The sequence below is a fragment of the Pelophylax lessonae genome (genome assembly GCF_965119305.1).
Source record: "Pelophylax lessonae genome assembly, chromosome: 4".
Taxonomy (NCBI): Eukaryota; Metazoa; Chordata; class Amphibia; order Anura; family Ranidae; genus Pelophylax; species Pelophylax lessonae.
In genome coordinates, this window is record NC_138771.1 from 136,321,406 (window position 1) to 136,342,116 (window position 20,711).

The 20,711-nt window shown below is 42.9% G+C and overlaps 1 protein-coding gene across 3 annotated transcripts in view; it reads left to right on the forward strand.

Moving 5' to 3' along the window:
* TLN2 (talin 2) overlaps positions 1–20,711 on the forward strand; it is a 477,844-nt gene that overhangs the window by 431,221 nt on the left and 25,912 nt on the right. For 2 of the 3 annotated variants that reach the window (XM_082253081.1, XM_082253079.1), the window contains 7 exons: positions 11,102–11,248; positions 11,621–11,722; positions 12,220–12,339; positions 15,187–15,333; positions 15,977–16,143; positions 16,565–16,748; positions 16,857–16,928. In XM_082253081.1, the coding sequence (XP_082109207.1) occupies positions 11,102–11,248; positions 11,621–11,722; positions 12,220–12,339; positions 15,187–15,333; positions 15,977–16,143; positions 16,565–16,748; positions 16,857–16,928 (939 nt within the window). The remainder of the gene's footprint in view (positions 1–11,101; positions 11,249–11,620; positions 11,723–12,219; positions 12,340–15,186; positions 15,334–15,976; positions 16,144–16,564; positions 16,749–16,856; positions 16,929–20,711) is intronic. The other variant, XM_082253080.1, reaches the window with a different exon arrangement.

The following is a 20,711-nucleotide window of genomic DNA, read 5'->3' on the forward strand; positions in this document are numbered from 1 at the left end:
CCTCCACGGTCGCAGCAGCAAAATTAAAAAGCGCTGGTAGACGCACTTATTACTGCAGTGCGTGAGACTTTAAAAATGGAGGATGAGACTGTTGTAGCCACAGCGTGGTTGTGTCGTTTGGTACGCATAAGTCACCTTGCACGCCAAGGTGTGCCTTATTTTGACGGGTTTTCCTGTAAGGAATGGGAATAACCAAAATGACCCATTGTGGACCCCAAACATTTTGCTGTATGTTACCCTTTTGAGGAGTCCCTTTTAAAAAAAAGTGGACTAGTCTACCAGTGGTGGACCTTCCTGTTTCCTGGTTGAACAAAGCTACCATGATCCCAGTAGAGGAATCCCAGTCCTTTAAGGAACCGGCTGACAGGAAAGCGGAGGCTGTGGCACGCAGCACGTTTACTATGGCTGGTTCAAAATTGCGGCCTGTCTTTGCCTCAGTCCTGGTGTCTCAGACCCTAACTGAATGATTCAAGGCCACCTCCTCAGCACATGGGATGGAGAATAAGGCAAATAGATCTTTCAACTCTTCCCACGGAGGTTCCAAGCATCCTTGGTCTGGACCCGGAGACAAGACCCTTTCAGCCTGAAGGTCTGCCCTCACCCATTAATGAGGTGGGGGGACATCTTCGCTAGTTTCTGGCCTCGTAGATCTCCTTCATGAGCGTCAAGGGATCCACAAAATGATTCTTTTGGGGTTACCCACTAAGGGGGACAAAGCTTGTCCTTTTCAGGATTTTTAGGAAATTTCCAGGGAATTGATTTACATAGGTCTGATTCTAATTCTGTCCAGGTTGGTCCTTCCTCTGGAGAAACTTCAGGAACCACAGGCTGTGATTCACTGGCTGCTGTCACACAGATAGTTCTCTCTCCCATTTTGCATAAAGGTTCTGAGTCTCCACCTTCAAGACAGTACTGTTTGCACAGTCCTACATGCAGCTCCTTTTAGCAGGTTCGGCTCCACAGGTGGATACCTAGGTTCATGGCAAGATCACAGGTTCCTATGGCAGACGCCGCAGGCATCCAAGGGATACGGTAAAGCCAGTGTCATCCTCTGGTCAGGCTTCTTCCGCATTTCCTGCGAGGAATTAAGGGCGAGGAACTTCCAATATGTCTGGTGGCCATAAACGCCCCTTGGGGGCTTACTCTCAGAGAAGACCAGTTATCCCAAGGGCTGATCTACCATCCTGCTTTACAGTCCCTGGTTTTAATGGCTTAGCTATTGAAAGCCAGGTACTGAGGGATAGAGGTCTGTCTAGATCAGTGATCCCTACTATAGTAAAGGAAAGGAAGTAGTCTTCCAGCAAGATATACCATTTTACGTTGAAAGCATACATTTCTTGGTGTGAGTCGATTGGCGCTCATCCTCGATCCTTTTCTGTGGCTCGGATCTTAACCTTTCTTCAACAGGATGTTGAACAGAAGTTGGCCTTGAGTACCATGAAGGGCCAGGTGTCTGCCCTGGCAATCTTCTTTCAGCGACCCCTAGCCATGCACACTTTAGTTCGTACCTTCATTCAGGGAGTTCGACATGTGGCCAAATCTGTACGGTCTCTCCTGCTGCCATGGGATTTAAATTTAGTACTTTCAGTTCTCAGAAACCTCCATTTGAGAATATTCGGGAGATTCCCTTGCCTACGTTATCCCAGAAGGTGACATTCTTGGTGGCTATTACTTCGGCCCACAGAATTGGCGGCATTATCCGGTCGCAGTCCCTATTTAGTGGTATATAGGGATAAAGTGGTTCTTTGTCCCTGTCCATCAATCCTGCTCAAAGTTGTCTCTGACTTCCATTTGAATGAGGACAATGTGTTGCCTTCCTTGTGTCCCAAGCTGGGTGAACCCAGGGAATTTGCTTTTCATACCTTGGATGTGATTCGGGTGTATCTGGCAGCTACTGAGTCCTTTCCGCGGTCAGACTCGCCATTTGTGGTTACAGACAGACCAAGAAAAGGGCTAACTGCTTCTTTGGCTAGCATCTCCAGATGGATCAGGCAGACTGTGACTCAGGCCTATTCCAATAAAGGTCACGGTGCATTCTTCTTGGGCACTGAGTGCTTCTTGGGCCTTCCGTCATCAGGCATCAATATCACAAGTTTGCAAGGCGACTACTTGGTAGTCGGTGCATACCTTCATAAAATTTTATGTTTTCAAAAGATTTTTATTAGAAAGTCATGAAAACAGTACAGATCATTTACAACATATCGTCAGAAAGACAAAAAGGAGTATTTTAGTGATATACAATGGTTGCATCACATAATAAAGATATCACAAAACCGGAACTGCAAATCAGAGATAATCAAGAAAAATAGACATAATAACAATGGCATAGAAAGAGATCAAACATTGGAGTCCCATGCAGACCATTTGGTCTGAAAAACTGTTGTCGAGTTATGTACAGAATGAAAAACCTTTTCTGACCGCCTAATACTCTCCATTCGGGATAAGACTTGAGACCATATCAGTGTGTCTGATCTCCAGTTAAGCGCTATCATCCAGTGGATGGCGCACATTAGAGTGTGGATTAGTCTTCCTGTTTGGGTAGGAATCTCAGGGATTTTCATGAAAAGTAAACAAACTTTGGCTGAGAGGGAAATGTTGGATCCAACTATTTTTGAAATGAGCTTTTGAGCTTGATCCCAGATGGGACGGAGAACACAAAAGTCCCAAAAGAGATGAAGCAGAGTCCCTTCCTCAGCGCAACCCCTAAAGCAAGAAGAAGGAACCGAATCATAGAAGAAGTGCATCAAAGAGGGGGTTAAATACCATCTAGTAAAAAGTTTAAGGGGGGATTCCCTGCAGGCACTAGAGCGGGAACACTTGCGTAGATTACTACACATGTTTTTCCATTCCAGAGGTGAAAAAACACAACTCAGATCTCTCTCCCATTTAATCATATATCCCTGTTTCTCAGGGAGAGAGACACCAACCAAATGTGAATACAACGAGGATATAATACCCCTTCCTCTGGGAGAGGAGGAGCAAATTATTCTCAAATACCGTAAATGGCGGGTTCAGTGTTATGGAACCTTTTGAGCAAAAAAATTCAGTTATAGGTAAGTAATGGTCCAGTTCGGAGCTGGGGATATTGTGCAGTTGAGTGAGTTGGTCAAAGGTGCAAAGGGTATTACAAACTGAGATGGCTTTAAGAGAAACAAGATCTCTTGATATCCAAGGTTCCAGATCTGATACGTCTAGTGGAAAAGAGGGAGAGCCCAAAAAGTTCATAAAGGAGGTCAGAGGTGAGGTTCGGGAAACCATGTCTAAGGGGGTTTTTAGCTTAAACCATAGTTGGAGTAAGTGGTTAATAATCTTGTTGGGAAAAGTTTTTGTATCGAGGTGGTCTCGGGGTGTCCCAAAGTATGGCCTCCAGCATGCATGGGGCAGCAGAAGCCCGTTCAAAGACCAACCATGGCACACTATCATCCCTGGAACACCACTGTGCCAGCTGTTGGAATCTGGCGGAGAGGTAATAAAGCCAAAGGTCGGGGAGACCCAGACCACCTTGAGATTGTGGGGCATGTAAAACATGTTTATTATATCTAGATTTCTTTCCACACCAAACAAACTTAGAAATCTCTCTCTGAAATGACAAAATATGAGTCTCTGGAACATTAATAGGAAGGGCAAGGAAAAGAAATAACAGCTTAGGGAGCACAATCATCTTTATCGCTAAAACTCTACCCAGAAGAGAGATATGGTACGAAGACCAGGTTTTTAATATTAGTGTCAGTTTTTTTAACATGTTAGGGAAATTCAGCAGGAACAAAGAAACATAGTGTGGGGTAATATGCACTCCTAGGTATTTGAATGCTCTCGGGCACCAAGCAAATGAAAATCGTTCTCTGATGGAAATCTGCATCCAGTTTGGGAGGTTGATTGGCATGAGAGAACATTTGGAGAGATTAACTCCCAAACCTGATATTGAGCTAAATTGTTGTAGTTCCACTAGTAGTTGGGGAAGAGATATATGAGGGTGTGACAAGAAAAGGACATCGTCAGCATAAAGGCTAAGTTTGAACTCCCTTCCCTCCTTGTAGTAGCCACTCATTTTGACATTGTTTCTAATAGAGATTGCTAAGGGCTCGAATGCCAGGGCAAACAAGAGAGGGGAAAGGGGGCACCCCTGTCTGGTGCCCCTTTTTAGCTGAAAAAATTCGGTGTTGCAACCAGGAAGGCGTATCCTCGTCTGTGGGGATTCATACAGGGCCCTAAAGCCATGAACGAATCCATCACCTAAGCCATATCTCGGGAGCAGATGATCTATAAAGGCCCAACTGACGCTGTCAAACGCCTTATTGATGTCTAGACTAACCAGGCAGGTGGGAGATTTGCTAATATTGGCATCATGAATTATATTAGAGATTAGCCTAATATTGTCTGTAAGTTGCCTACCCGGGATGAAGCCTGTTTGATCTGGGTTAATCAATTGGCAGATATACTTAGCCAATCTGTTAGCAAGTAGGCGGCCAAACAATTTCAAGTCATTGTTCATGACCGAGATAGGCCTAAAGTTTTGTGGGAGAGAATGGTCTTTATCGGGTTTGGGGATGAGTGACATATTAGCGTAGAGCATTTCTTCTGGGAAATTCCCCCCTTGTAAAATATAGTTAAATAATTTGGTTAATTTAGGAGATAAGATTGTGGCAAAACTTTTATAATACGAGGTGGAGAAACCATCTGGGCCCGGAGCTGTGGATGATTTCATGGATTTAATCAAGTGGAGGGTCTCATCCACTGAACAGGGAGCTTCCAACTCCTCCCTCTGAGAGGCAGAGAGGGAGGGAATCTGTAATTTCCCCACCCATGAATCAAACTCAGCTAGAGATACATCTGATGACACTGATAGCAGATTTTTGTAAAAATCTTCAAAACTTCGTCAGGATGAGAGACGATCTTACCATCCTGCCTTCTAAGCTTATAGATATGGGAGGGTTTTGAATCTTGTGTGAGTTTTTTAGCGAACATTGTAGACATGGTGTTGCTGTTGAGCATAAATTTTGCTTTGGACCACCTGAGGGCCTTTTCAGTATCACCAGATAAAATCTCGTCTAGGGCCCGTCTCTTAGTGGAGATCAAATCCATCAGGTTTGAGGAGGGGGCCTGATTGTGTAAATTGTATAACCTATTTAGCTCCCTAGTAAGAGATTTTATGTCAGATAGTCTAGCTTTGTTTTTGGCTGAAGCGAGGGCAATAATCCTACCCCTAATTACCGCTTTATGTGCAATCCAAACTGTTGATGTGGGGGTATCCTCGTTTTCGTTTATACTAAAATATTCCTCCAAGGAGGATGCAATCTGAGAAGTTAAAGTGGGATCATTCAGTAAAGAATCATTCAGTCTCCAATTAAATGTAGAGTTCTTTAAACCGACCCCACAGGTCTCGAATGAGACAATTTTATGGTCCGACCAAGGGCAGATGTGTATCCTGGCGTCTGAGGAGTTAGCCAGCAAAACTGGTGTGCAAAAAATATAGTCTAGTCTGGCCGCACTTTCATGGGGGTGGGAGTAAAAAGTAAACTCTTTAATACCTACGTTATGTGCTCTCCAAGCATCAATCAATTGGAAGTCACAAAGAACCTTGGTTAGTGTCTTGGGGAAGGCCTTAGAAGAGGGTGTCACTCTACTCCTATCAAGAGAAGGGTGAGCGGACCGGTTAAAGTCCCCTCCAACCACCATATGAGGTGATGAATATTTACCTAGAATCTCAAAGAAGTGTTTAAAAAATGTGGCCTGAGATTCATTGGGGGCGTAAAGTGAGGCAATTGTCAATGCTTTACCCGCTATATTACCTTTGAGGATCAAGAATCGACTGTCCGGATCGGTATATACAGAGGATACATCAAAAATAATGTTATTATGGATGAAAATAGCTACTCCTCTTGACTTGGTTTGAAAAGTGGAATAGTGAAATTGCCTGAATGACTTGTCAAAAAATTTAGGATGTTTGTCCGTGGCAAAGTGCGTTTCCTGCAAGAGAATTATATCAGCACCTATTCTTTTATAATGTCTAAATGCTTTATGTCTTTTATTTGGGGAGTTAAAGCCCTGAACATTGTGTGAAATTATTTTAAGACCCATCATTAAAGAAGAGGAAAAAGCTATATAACCTGATATTCAATAAGAAAGATAGTGTAGATTGGGCCCAATCACTGAAACACAAGGTCAAGTGAAGTTGAGGCCAATCAACAAGCGATATCTTAAATACAACATTTTGAGGATAGCATAGTAAAAACATTTCCGAGACCAGAAATGGTGCAACCTTCAAGTAATAAAACGCAAATTGGTCAGCTGACTGAGAAGTCAGTAACCAGATTGTAATGATCTGAATGGATGACTTTCTATTTTTCAAAAAATAACACTTTAGTGGTATCAAAAAAAGGCAAATACCAACATGAGTCAAAAAAACAACAAAACATTGGACAATTAAGTCCAACCGCCATCCGTAGGGTCCAGCGCCCCGAGGCCAGAGGAACCAGTGGTGGGACACCGAATCCCTCCCGCCGAGGGCGCGAGCACCCATGAAAAGGCACATGGGGGACAAACCGGGGAGGGGGAGAGAAAGGCACTTGTTAATTGTAAACATAGAAATCTAAAGATTTCAGCCATCAGTATAATATAACAAAGCTTTAACATGTTGAGGAGTATCATAGGCACAGTGGAACCCATCATCTGATGATTGGTCATATGTCAGCAATAAGCACCTATAATAGACCTCAGAGGCACCACAAGAGTTCCCATTAAAACATACACATGTATGAAAATGAAAAAAGGAAAAAAAAAGGTAAAAAGCTTCAAATTTGGTGATTTAGGTGATCAAAAGGGACCGCTCCCGACGCACGTTTCGTCAGGCGTGCTGACGTCATCAGGTTGATCCCCTGATGACGTCAGCACGCCTGACGAAACGTGCGTCGGGATCGTGAGACCGTAGAGTTCCGTTGAGGTGGAGCGCAGATGCGCAAGCGGCGTCCCATCCACCAGACCAGCCAAGCGAATTGTACTTCCAGGCGGTTTACTACTGCTATGATGTAAGTGCAATCTGTTACATTAAAATCCCAGTATTTGACGATATTACACTATCAGAGTTTCCTTTATTTTTTGCAATATGATTCCCGGAGTTCCGGAGCTTCCTAAGGCAATTGGTCTAAAATTCTTTTGATGTGGAGACAGCGCTGAGGACAGCATTGAGCCTGTGTGGAGATTAATGCCGGTTTTGACCCCCTGTAATTAAGGGGTCATCTTCTTCTGGTAAGAAGTATATTGTCTAAACACTGGGTGGAGGTGAATGGTGAAGGTTTTCCATCAAGTCCAAGTTTGTTGCTGAAGACACAGTCTGCACTGAGCACTTTATGGACTATATTTACTCACCACATGAACCACTATTAATTCCTATTTTAAATATATTTATTTATGTATTTAACTCTTACTGAGTAGGTTTGCTTAAAATTGTAAGTTGTGATTTATGACCACGTATGCACTATAGCACCTTACAGTGAGAGCTGATTGTTGAGCGCAATACCCACCCTTGCTATCACCTGGACATTCTGCTTTTGCGAGCGGAGTCTTCGACTGCTCTGTTGACAACTTTGAGATTACTCTGCGAACTCCGAGGGAGTTCAGTTGGATTCTGAATCTTCAGAAGTCTGCTCTGGTTCCATCCACAAGCCTAGGTCTGACTCTGGACTCAGCCTCAGCCAGAGTGTTTCTTCCTCTGAAATAACTAAAGAAATTACAGCAGGCAATTCAGCTTCTGCTATCCAGCAGACGGTCATCTCTTCGGTCTTGTATGCGGGTACTGGGCCTGATGGTGTCTATCTTTGAGGCGGTTCCGTTTGTACTGTTCCACGTGAGATCTCTGAAAAAACAGATTCAGGTGAAATAGAACAAGAATCCTTAGTCTCTAGACAATCTGACCCCTGGACGGTCCCCACCACGGACGCCAGGCCGTCCGCATGGGGAGGCGTCCTCGGCACAGAGTGTGCTCAGGGGAGGGGGGTCTGGACTCTGGAAAGGTCCAGGCTACCGATCAATATACTGGAACTTTGAGAAATCAGACTCTGTCTGGATCATTGGAAATGTCCTCTCCAGGGGTGTCTGGTACGGATTCAATCAGACAATGCCACGGCCGTTGCCTATGTCAATCACCAAGGGGGCACAAGAAGTGTCCTGACGGCTCGGGAAGTAGCTGGCATTCTAAGGGGGGCAGGACGATTCGTTCCAGCCCGCTCTGCTGTGCACTTCCCAGGGGTGGAAAATTGCCAGGCCAATTACATCAGTCGACAGGTATTTGACCAGGGGGAATGGTCACTTCATCTGGAGGGGGTTTCATCAGTTGTGTCTCCGGTGGGGCTGATGTGGATCTGTTGGCCTATCGCCTCAACAGGAAAGTGCAGAGGTTTATGGCACGGTCTTGGGATCCTCTAGCTGACACCACAGATGCATTAGTGACTCCTTGGAGTTGGTATTGTCTGATTTACACCCCCCTCCCCCCTCAAACTTCTGCCGAGACTCCTGAGCCGAATCGAGGCAGAAGGGATTCCAGTCATCCTAGTGGCTCCAGACTGCCCTTGCAGGTCTTGGTACGCTGATCTGGTATGGCTGGTCGCTGATGCTCCTTAGAGAATTCCTCTCAGGGAAGATCTGTTGTTGCAAGGGCCAATCTTCCATCCTGCTTTAGTCGCTGGCTTTGAGGGCTTGACTGTTGAAAGCCAAGTGCTGAAGGTTAGAGGTTTATCTGAGTCCGTGATTCCTAAACTGTTAAAAGCTAGAAAATCTACTTCTAGGAAGATTTACCATTGTACTTGGAAGACATACGTTGCCTGGTGTGAATCCCTCAGCGTTCACCCTCGCTCCTATTCGGTGACTCTGATCTTGGCCTTCCTCCAACAAGGGGTTGAGCAGCGCCTGGCCTTGAAGTACCATCAAGGGCCAGGTTTCAGCTTTTCCGGTTTTCTTTCAACGTCTATTTGCCACTCACTCTTTGGTGTGTACCTTTCTCCAGGGAGTGAGACACTTGGTTCTTCCAGTGCAGTCTCCATTGCCGCCATGGGACCTCGATTTGGTGTTGTCAGTTCTCCAGAAGCCTCCCTTTGAAAACATTTGAGAGGTTCCCCTGCTTACATTGTCCCAGAAGGTGGACTTTTTGGTGGCTATTACTTCTGCGCGCAGGGTGTCGAGCTGGCGGCGCTGTCTTGTCATTCGCCTTACCTGGTGGTTCACAGGGTGGTTCTTCGTCCATGTCAGTCGTTCCTTCCTTCCAAAGGTCATCTCTGATTTTCATTTGAAAGAAGACATTGTGTTGCCCTCCCTGTGTCCCAGGCCTAAGCATCCTAAGGAAATTGCCTTGCATTCCCTGGATGTGGTTCGGGCAATAAGTGTGTACCTGGCACCTACGGAGTCTTTTAGAATGTCAGACTATGTCCTCGCGGATGGACCTCGCAAAGGGTTGGCTGCTTCTGCTGCGACCATTTCCAGATGGACCAGACAGACTGTGGTTCAGGCTTATTCCATTAAGGGTCAGGTTTCTCCTTTCCCTGTTAAGGCGCACTCTACTCTGGCTTTTAGTGCCTCCTGGGCTTTCCGTCATCAGACGTTAGTGATGCAGGTTTGCCAAGCGGCTACCTAGTTGACTGTGCACACTTTCACAAACTTTTAGAAGGCGGATGTGTTGGCATCTGTGGATGCTTCCTTCTGCCGCAAGGTTTTGCAGGCTGGTGTTTAGAGGACTTGGTCCTCTTTGAGGGTTTTTTAATTTTTTTAGGTAAGATCCAGTTGTTTTATGGTTGACCTCTGTTACCTGGTTGGCTATGTTTAGCCTTGAGAAGTCTTTTTTTCTTGCTGTTCCCACCCCTCATGTTTGACACTGCTTTGGGACGTCCCACGTAGTCAAGAAGATGAGGAGCTGTGTCCATCAACGAACGAAAGAGAAAATGGAATTTTTGACTTAACGTATAATCCATTTCTCTGATGTTCATTGATGTACACAGCACCCACCCCTCTATGGAGTTTGGGATTTTTCTTCTGACACTGCTTCTAACAAAATGGAGTACCTATAGCAAAGAGTGGAGTATACCCCCTGGGACTGCCCCATAGGCGTAGTCAAGTTTTTTTCCTTCCTAGTGTTGTCTTCCTGTAGGGGCATCATAAACCCACGCAGTCAAGAAGATGAGGAGCTGTGTCCATCAATGCACATCAGAGAAATGGATTCTACGGGAAGTCAAAAACCCCATTTTTTTTTTTATTGCGCATCAAATGTAAATGTTCAGAATAAAAAGACCCTCATTGAGCAGGCAGAAATCCTTAAACAACACTTACTAAGTAAAAGATATGATGGGGATCATTTAGAAAGGGACATGAGGCTGGTTGTAGACATGGATATTGAACCCCTTTTGAAACCAGAAAAGAAAAGGCTGAATTCTATTGAGTTTGAGTGGTCCTTTATTTCTAGTCCTTGATCACCTCAGACTGTGCAAATAAATGACGTACAGTGAAAAGCAGCTAGAATATAAAGTGGCTATTCACATTTGTAAGTGTCCTTGGAAGCCAATTACAATTCTTAAATTTTACCATATATATGCGTATTTTACAAAGCAGTTTAAAAAGAAAACAATGCATACAGTAACTTACAGTATAGCAGCCAATCAGATTTCACTTGTCATACGTATCCTGTTAAAAGTCTGCATAGCGAATGATTGTATAGATTCCCATAGCAAGCAATTTCCAGCTATCCACAAGTCTTTATATTTCTTATCAATAATTCAGGTAGAAACTGTATAATGAGTTCACTCAATACAATATCACAAGTAATCAAAAGAGAAATGTTCGGTATTATTGCAGGTGATCTTAAAGTTATGGGGAAATTATTTAAAAAGATGGGAAGATAAATTACTAGGATATGAACAATCAGTACGCATATACATTTTTTAAAGCTATCATCAGTGTATGCTTTCATTATAGTGTAGTGTGTGTTAAAATCATGTAAACTTGATATACATACATGCGTTTCTTATTGCGGTTATTTCAATTATATATATATATATATATATATAATACACACACACAATATTTACTGTATAAAAAGTTTACACGTGTCTATTTTCTGTAGGCATCGCACACGCATGATGCAATTGCTGAGGCTGCCCAGTTAATGAAAGAGGCAGTAGATGACCTTATGATCACATTGAATGAGGCGGCCAGTGAAGTGGGCATGGTGGGAGGCATGGTTGATTCCATTGCAGATGCCATGAGCAAGGTGAGTTCTGTCACATTGGGGAACATAACTTGAATTACACAATTAAATCCAGTGATATAGAAAATAAAAAGCATATATTTTATGTACTTTAGGGTAACTGAACTAATTCTTGTTCTATTACTTTTTTTTTTTTTTTTTTTTAAGTAACATAATGTGTCCCATAGTCCATTGTACTTTAGGCTAGATTCGTAACCCATTGTGGTAATCTGTATATATGTAGTATCTTGTAAAATAAGGCAGCTGAAAGGTTGGATATTTATTATGCTTAGTTACAAGTTCTAGAAAAGAAACGGTATTATGTACGATGTTCCAAAACAGAGACAATTGTTAGCGGAGTGTGTTCTTTGATAACATGCCTTGTTCTCTTCACAGTTGGATGAGGGCACACCACCAGAACCCACAGGAACGTTTGTGGACTACCAGACCACTGGTGTTAAATACTCCAAAGCTATTGCAGTAACTGCGCAAGAGATGGTAAGTATGATTCTTTGGTAGTATCAGAAGCCAAGGTTCTTCTTCTAAACAATATACCTTCTACAGTGGTGATGTGCATATTCCTTCCGCTTGCACTGCTAACATACCGACTTGCAATTTAAATTTTGTAAGGCATCTCCTGCAAACTGGCATCAGCAGAGGGCCATCATGTCACACAGAAGATGCTGGCTCAAGCGTAGGGTGTCCTGCAATAAGGTGGCAGTGATTTTGAGTCATAAATAAGTGCTTATTGTGCTTTAGTGAAACATGGCAACAAAGTTATCAGTTGTTTATTTTGTTTGATATCCATTAAAACATTTTAATTTGGCAACTACAATTTAGGTCTGCTAGAATTAAGTCCTGCAGAAATGTGTTTCAAGCTGTTTGGAATTGAATATAGACGTTGTGGTCACAAAGGGGATAAAGTCTCATTTTTTTTCCCCACTTGTTAACATTGCTGTGCCCCCATATCCTACTGATCTTTGTTTGGTTTTCAGATGACCAAATCTGTCACAAACCCTGAAGAGCTTGGTGGTCTTGCATCACAAGTAACCAGTGACTATGGAAATCTTGCCGTCCAAGGTCGCATGGCAGCAGTCACAGCTGAGCCCAAGGAGGTGAGAGCTATAGATTTTGCAGTATGCAGAGTAATGGAAATATCATTATGTTAAAGGGTTTTTTTAGACTGTATATATAATAGCATTTTCTAGAGATTGTTTTTGTTAACTTATTGTTGGTCTTTTATTTTATTTATTTTTAACAAGTCAGTCAATCATATCTTGCTAGCTTTGTCACCAACAATTACACATTGTATTACAATCATAGGGTTAGATCAGTGTTTTTCAATTTTTTTTTTTGTAATCACAGCACCCTTCATATGTATGCAAACTCTTGAGGCACCCAGGTCTAAAATTTAAATGTTACCATCAGTGGGAAACCTGAACCTGGGACGTTACAATCAACCGCCTTGAATTAATTTAAAATGGGAGGTCCCCGATCAAATAAAAGTCCTTCCCATCGTAGGCCATCCATTATTTGAGAGGTCCCCAGATCACAGATTCCTCTCATCACATCAGAAGCCCCACCCCTCTCATCAGAGTCCCCCCAATACCTGAAAGTCCCTATCACATCCCCACCAAATCATTGAATACATCTTGCCATCAGAACACTGCCTTAATGGCTTCAGCAGCATGACAGAGGACAGGAGGTAGAGCAGGTGCAATTTTGCCCCCTCCTAAATGCTGGGGGCCTGCATGCTGCCTGCCATGCATCAGTGTCATGCGTTTTATGATACGGGCATGCCAAAGCAAAAAATGTCATGTATTCTGGCCCTAGATCTTCATTGTTTTGATGCTGGTGACTAACCTGACCGCACCATGGCAATGCATGATGCTATTCCAGAGAAATCTGCATCCCCTGCTCACAACACCCTGATTGAAAAACACTAAGTTATATAGTATTGGCTGCAGAAACACACCATAGAAATGTAGGAGATCTAATAAATTGCATGCTGCCTGTCTTTCAGTGCACAAAAGCAGAATGCAGTACACTTCTGCTTAGAATATATGGGATATAGAGCAAAAATTCTGAACTGAATTTACAACATACTTTTGAAGTTAAATCATGCGCCCAATTGCTCAATCATTTATTCTGCCCATTGAAATGAATTAACTCTCAAGCGCTAAATGGTCCCAACAGTCAAACACATTTGCGCACACAAGTGTTTTTTCCACCAAAATGCTCCTGCTCCTGGATGCACTGGCAATGAGGTTTTTTTTCTGCCTCTAAACACCCATGTCTAAACGCCTATGTGTGCATTGTGATTAAGAAACCAATTTTACCTTTTAAATAATACAGTGTGTGCATTGAAATAAAAAAATTACAAACTCCTAAACACAAAAGTTTCAGTGCTTCCACACCTCAACAAATAAAATATAACAATTATTAGAATAATCATAACAAGTGCTCTTTTAAATCCCCAAATAGTGCACAAATCAATTCAACTATGAAAGTGATGTATTATACCCTTGGACCCCAAATGCTGTTTATTAGGTATGCTGGATGAACTAATCTCAGATGCATTTATTAAGGAAGCAGTATCCAAGGACTGCTGAGTCCTTTTGCTTTACTGGGAAGGTGCTTCCCTTCCCACTTATACCACTTATAGAGAATAGGTAATTCATATGGGCACCACTCTCAGTTATGAGCGGGTTATCGACCAATTTAGGGGTTGCCCGTTCAAATTTTAAAAACTATAGGGTGGATAGTTAGGTATACATGGAGTGGCCCCCGTGGAACTGGTCAGGAATAGGTTGCTGGGGTAATTTGTTGCTGGTCTCTGCATGGTATTTGTTAAACTGCTTGTGTAATCCAAGTCAATGGAATTTTGTATGCTAATTTTTGCAGTCGGTTGATTTACACTTGGGGGAGGGGGCTTGGAATTTATTTATTTTGGACTGGAATGGAATACCAGTGTAGTGTTTGTAATGTAACCACATGCAAAGCTCTTGTAGTGCTCACCAAGTTCAATTTATTTCAATAAATAAAAACACTTACCAAAACATGAGCAAAGTGCATCATCACAAGTACATCCACTGAGCTAACTGACATCCAGAGAGTATTTGCCAAGATACCGCTCACTGCATCCAGTCCCCACTATCCGCACTCCTAACATGATGACGTCATTGGAAGACGGGCTTTGGTGCTTTTGCGTATTGTCCAACGTCTGAAAACATCCCATTATTGGAGGATACATGTAAAGGGGTACACTACTCAGATCTTTATCACAACAACCAATCACATTCTAACATTTTAGTGATGCAAGAAGCAGAGGGTGATGGTTACACAAGTACATGCTTCAGAAAGTACTACAGGACCCTATGAGATGATCCGTGTGCACTGTGGTTTACAGGGAACTCCAATTAACGTGACACGTAACTATTCACTTATTTCTCAAAAATAATCTATACACATCCACTCCTTCATGGCCCTGTAACCTTCCTTTCATAAAAATGTTTGTGTGTTTTTCTGCCTCCTTTTAATGTCCCCTGTGAGCTCCCAAACCTCTTTTTTTTTTTTCCCCCTTCACTTCGGTTTGGTTGGAATGAGCAGTGCATGCTAGTTGCAATCACGTATACTGCTCTATGCACGCTACAAAGTTCACAGTTCATCATGGTTGCAAGCAAGAGAGGGTGGCTGCTTTCTACATACAGTGGGACAATGGAGAACAAAGGTAGCCACACCCTAACAGTAAGTCAGACCACAGCACTAAAAGCAAAGGAGTTTGGATATAGCTGAGAGGTGCTTTTTAAAGTTAACAATACCTACTTGGATAGATTTTTTTTTTCTTTTAAACCACAATTTGTCACTTTAAAGTAAATTGAGTGACACTTTAGTTAGCATAGTTGCAGAGTGCTGGAGCACTTTATTAACTCATTGATCGGTTTCTGTATTCCCTTTTTCAGGTTGGGTTCCAAATTAAAACTAGGATCCAGGATTTGGGACATGGATGCATATTTTTGGTGCAGAAAGCTGGAGCTTTACAGATTTGTCCATCTGATAGTTACACCAAGCGGGAATTAATTGAATGTGCCCGGGCTGTAACAGAAAAGGTGACTTGCAGTAGTATTTGTCCTATCATTGCATACACCTGTGGTCAGACTGTTTTTTTTTTTTTTTTTTTTTTTTGTGTGTTACCAATTTTACTTTATGATTCCATACAACTTCTTAAATATGACTCAGTCTATGGTAGTAATAATAATAATAAATAACTATAAACGTATCTATCCTTTTTACAGCCATTTATTTTTCTGATAAGTAGAGAAGTCTTGACAGCTAATATTGACACAGTAATCAATAAAATGAAATCATTACATGTGCAGGTCTTTTGTAAATATAAACTATTATAAATCTGCTTGTCGAATTTATCATTGTATACCATTGCCATAATAAAACCATTTCCATACAAACTGACATTTTACAGAAACCTCCTCAGACGTCAGTATAATATTTTAGAAAATTTGAAACTCTAGTCGCTTTGTATAAAATACAAGCCTGTGTTAAATATGCAGCTTATTTCTTAATTTTGGTTGTTCAGACCAATAGGTATTTATAATATTTTGAAATTTGTTAGTCTCTAAAGAAAATACCTATTTACTTATGATAAATTATGAGCAGTTCTTTCTTGAAATTTGTAGAAATGTCCATTAGCAGTGTGCCTTGTATGCCTACAACTTTGCTTCTCTTTACATTTAGGTATCCCTGGTTCTTACTGCTTTTCAAGCTGGTAATAAGGGAACACAAGCCTGCATTACTGCAGCTAGTGCGGTATCTGGTATCATTGCAGATCTGGATACCACCATCATGTTTGCCACTGCTGGCACACTCAACTCTGAAAACAAGGAAAGCTTTGCTGACCACAGGTGAGTTGTCACAGAAATGTATATCATACACAGACACAATGGGGTTGATTTACCAATGCTGGAGAGTGCAATATTTGGTGAAGCTGTGTATGGTAGCCAATTAGCTTCTAGCTACTTCAGCTTATTCAATTAAGCTTTGAAAAAAAAAAAAAAAAGCCTGGAAGCTGATATGTTTCTATGCAGAGCTGCACCAGATTTTGCACTTTCCAGTCTTAGTAAATCAACCCCACTGACCTGATCAGAATGTAATAGGACAATAGAGATGGAGACTGTATCTTGTTTTCAGTTTTACAGTCCTCCGCATGCATAGAAGCATGTGGGGAATATGTTTCACAACTTTACAAACCTGCATATAAAATATTGTATTTGCTTCCGTTTCAATGAATTGTCTGCATCATTTATGACTGTTTTGTCTGCACAGGGAAAACATCCTTAAGACTGCCAAGGCTCTTGTAGAGGACACCAAACTGCTGGTGTCGGGTGCCGCATCCAGTCAGGACAAGCTTGCGCAGGCTGCCCAGTCGTCAGCAAACACTATTACACAGCTGGCAGAGGTGGTGAAATTGGGTGCAGCCAGTCTAGGGTCTGATGATCCTGAAACCCAGGTGAGAAAAACAATTGTTGGAAAAGGCCTTTTTTCCTTAGATCCTCAGAAATTTAGCTCTTAGGGCTCTTTAACTTCTTACCTTTGCTCTCCTTTATACGCCCTTCAGCTCTATATCTATCTACAAATAAGACGTCCAGGCTTGGAAACGATATTCCAAATGAACACGGATAACTGTCGGGTATAGTCATTTAACACGCTTGGCCCGTGTGTATCTCCTTTCCCTTTCCCCTTGTTGCTGTTCAAAGCCCTGGAAGATCTGGAGAAACATAAGACTCCATGACACTGCAATGCATAAGCAGGCACTTGCTTTTCATGGTTTCCACCAGTAAAATCCCATATAACGTTGTACCTGTTTGCTTCTAACTTCACTTTGCCTCTCACAAAAGCAGCAGTATGGTATTCCACTTAATTTGCAACAGTAGTTTGTTCTTTCACAGAGTTGTATATTAGTTGCTGTATTTACTACCAGGAGTGGACATAGTAATCTTTAACAGCAAATCAGAATTTTACATCTATTTGTCTGTCTTTGTGTGATGGATAAGATTTCTGGTAATATGGAGAAATTTTAAATGGATGTGGGGGGCGGGTGGGTTTAGTAGCAGTGGTTAAGTCACCTGTTGTTTGAAGAGGTACATAAACACAATTGCATTGTAAGTTGTAAAAAAAATGGCAAGATAACAGGTTACTAGGTAAAGTGGCACACATATGGGTGCATTACTAGTAAGTGATAAAGCAGACCTAGGGGTTCAACTTGCGCGTTGGGTCCTATTTTTTTATGGCCAACTCCAGCAATTTTTTCTTTTTTTAAGAGTGGGTTTCTTTCTATCTGTGTCTTCCTTGGAAAGCCTCCTACTTAGTACAGCTACAGGCAGCATTGAAACCTGATAGAGGTTTAAGCTATTTATTGCTGCCCTTATGTTCCTTCTCTCTATAGGTGAGACTTAAGCTGGCTACACATTATACAATTGTCTTGTACAATTTTTTTCTTTTATATTTACCAAAATCATATAATATGAGGTTAAACCTAAGCCCTTTGATATTGTATGCAATCAGGCAGGCCCTTGCACTACATAGTTGAAGGTAAATCTAAAGGAAATTGAACAAGAAAACTATATGTGTATCCAGCTTTAGGCTGGCAATACATTATACAATTTTCTTGTACAATTTTCCTTTAGGTTTACCAAAACCATATATTATGAGGTCAAACCTAAACACTTTACATTTTTATGCAATCAGGCAGGCTCTTGTACTACACAGTAAAGGAAATTGAATATGAAAATTGAGTAAGGGTATGGCCAACTTTATGCCATTCATGGCTGGAATTTCAGCCAATTCATGCTAAATTGCCTGAAATTCAAGCTGTAGGTGGACCTGACTTCAATTTGAATGAGCTGGGCAAGAAATTCCTGGATAAATAGTTATGGAAACAAGTCAGATACAGTCACTTTTGGGTATTCTGACAGCCCCTTTTCACTGCGGATAGAAAAACAATGACAAGAAGTTAAGGGGTGTCTTCAGCAGTGACCCTAAGTGAAGTCCAAATCTTTCTTTACTATAAAACAATAGAAAAACAATGTTTTTTTCCAATTTGCACTTTAATTCTTGTGCCCCAAATTATTTCTTTATGACATTTAGTCTAATATGTATTTATTTAAGAATAACATTTTATTGGCTCCAAGGAAAGTAGCAAACTCTAATTTAATGTCTGGAAAAATCCTATTTCTCTTTCGTTCATTGACAGACACACGGCTCCTGATTCTTCTTAACCATTGGGCTGGCCTGTGAGTTAAACGTCACGCGAGGACGCATACGACCTGGCCACAGCCTGAGTCACAGCGTTTCTCCTCGCCAACAGCACTAACAATACAGTGGAGCGGTGGCCTGTCCGGAGCGGTGCCCACCCTGTTACTGGTATGGTAAGTAGCTGTCCCCTCCTCTACTGGAGGATTTTGGGGCGGACGTGGGCCCCTCCTTGGGATGGTGAGACCACCGGGTTCCCCTTCCTGGGACGGTGGGATCCCCGGGTTCCCCTTCTTCACCCCAGCACCTCTAAAATTTTGGGGGTCACTGTGGGTCAGACTACAAGATCGAGTTCGGTCTTATCCTCCAGAAAGGTTCTTCCTTTCCAACCTGCACTTGTCCCCAGATCACTTACAGGTCACTTTGGGTTAGTGCAAGACTTGTTCCTTCAAGTGGCGATTTTTCAGATTTCGGAAATTTTTCAGGGGTTTTTACTCAAACCTTTACAGTTCCCAGGAATGAAGGCAAGGTGCGTCCAATTCTGGACCTCCAAGCTCTAAACTGCTTGTGCAAGTACAGACTTTCCGCGTGGAGTCCATTCAAACGGTAGTGGCGTTCTTACATCAGAGGGATTTCTTCTCGCTTCTATCGACCTCAAGGACGCCTGCCTGCACATTCTATTATGTACTGGTCACCAACCCTTCCTCCGGTTTGCGGTGGGCGAGGAGCATTATCGGTTTGTGGCGTGGACCTTTGGTCTCGCCTTTGCTCCTCATGTCTTAACAAAAGTGTTGGCCCCAGTGCTGGCATTGTTTGAGTCAGCGGGGGATCAAGGTACTGGGGTACCTGGACAATCATCTTCTGCTAGCGGAGTCTCCGACTTCTCTGATGGACAACTGGAGATTGCTCTGCAAATTCTGAAGGAGTTTGGTTGGATTCTGAAGCTTCAGGAGTCTGTTTTGGTTCTGTCCACAAAAACTGGACTATCTGGGTCTGACTCTGGAAAAACTCCAGACATTGCAGGCGACAATTCAGCTTCTGTTGTAAAGCAGATGGCCATCCCTCCAGGCTTGCATGCGGGTGCTGAGCCTGATGGTGTCCACCCTCGAGGCGGTCTGTTTGCACAGTTCCGTACAAGATCTCTACTAAAGAGATTTTGGTGAAATGGGACAAGAATCCACGGTCTCTAGAGGTGGCTTCGTTCTCTGGCACTTCAAAAGGGAAAATCCTTTCTCCCCCTGTACTGGACAGTTGTCACCACGAATGCCAGCCTGTCCAGGTGGGGAGGCATCCTCAGAACAGATAGGCTCAGGGGGTCTGGACTCTGGCAGAGTCCAGGCTGCCAATTAATGTTCTGGAAATCCGAGCGATCAGCCTTTGTCTGGCTCATTGGACAATTCGTCTTCAGAGGTGTCCGGTACAAATTCACTTGGACAATGCCACGGCCGTGGTCTGTCAATCACCAAGGGGGCACAAGTAGTGTCCTGGCAGCTCGGTAAGTAGCTGGCATTTTAAGGTGGGCTGACCAATTCAGTCCAGCCCTTTCAAATTTCTGCCACGACTCCTTTGCAGGATTGAAGCAGAAGGGAATCCATCCAAACTGACTTCCCCAGTCTTGGTACACTAATCGGGTACCGATGCACCTTGGGGACTTCCTCTCAGGGAGGATCCTGCTTTACAGTCGCTGACTTTGACGGCTTTACTGTTGAACGGCAGGTGCTGAAGGATGGAGGTTTGTCTGAGTCGGTGATTCTTATGCTGTTGAAAGCTAGGAAATCTACTTCTGGGAAGATACACCATCGCACGTGGAAGACGTATATTGCGTGGTGTGAGTCTCTTAGGGTTCATCCTTGCTCCTTCTCGGTGGATCGGATCTTAACCTTCCTTCAATGGGGGGTTGCACAGAAATTTGCTTTGAGTACCATCAAGTGCCAGATATCGGCTTTGGCAGTGTTTTTCCAACTACCTTTGGCCTCATGCTACCTGGTGGTGGTTCTTCAGGGTGTCCGACATTTGGTTCCTTTAGTGCAGGCTCCGTTGCCACCCTGGGATCTTAATGTCCTGCTTTCAGCTCTACAGAAGCCTCCCTTGAATATTTGGGAGGTTTCCCTGCTTGCACTGCCCCAGAAGGTGGCCTTTTTTGGTGGCGGTCACCTCTGCGCGCAGGGTGATCGGAACTGGCGGCATTATCCTGTCGTTCACTTTATTGGTGATTCACAAG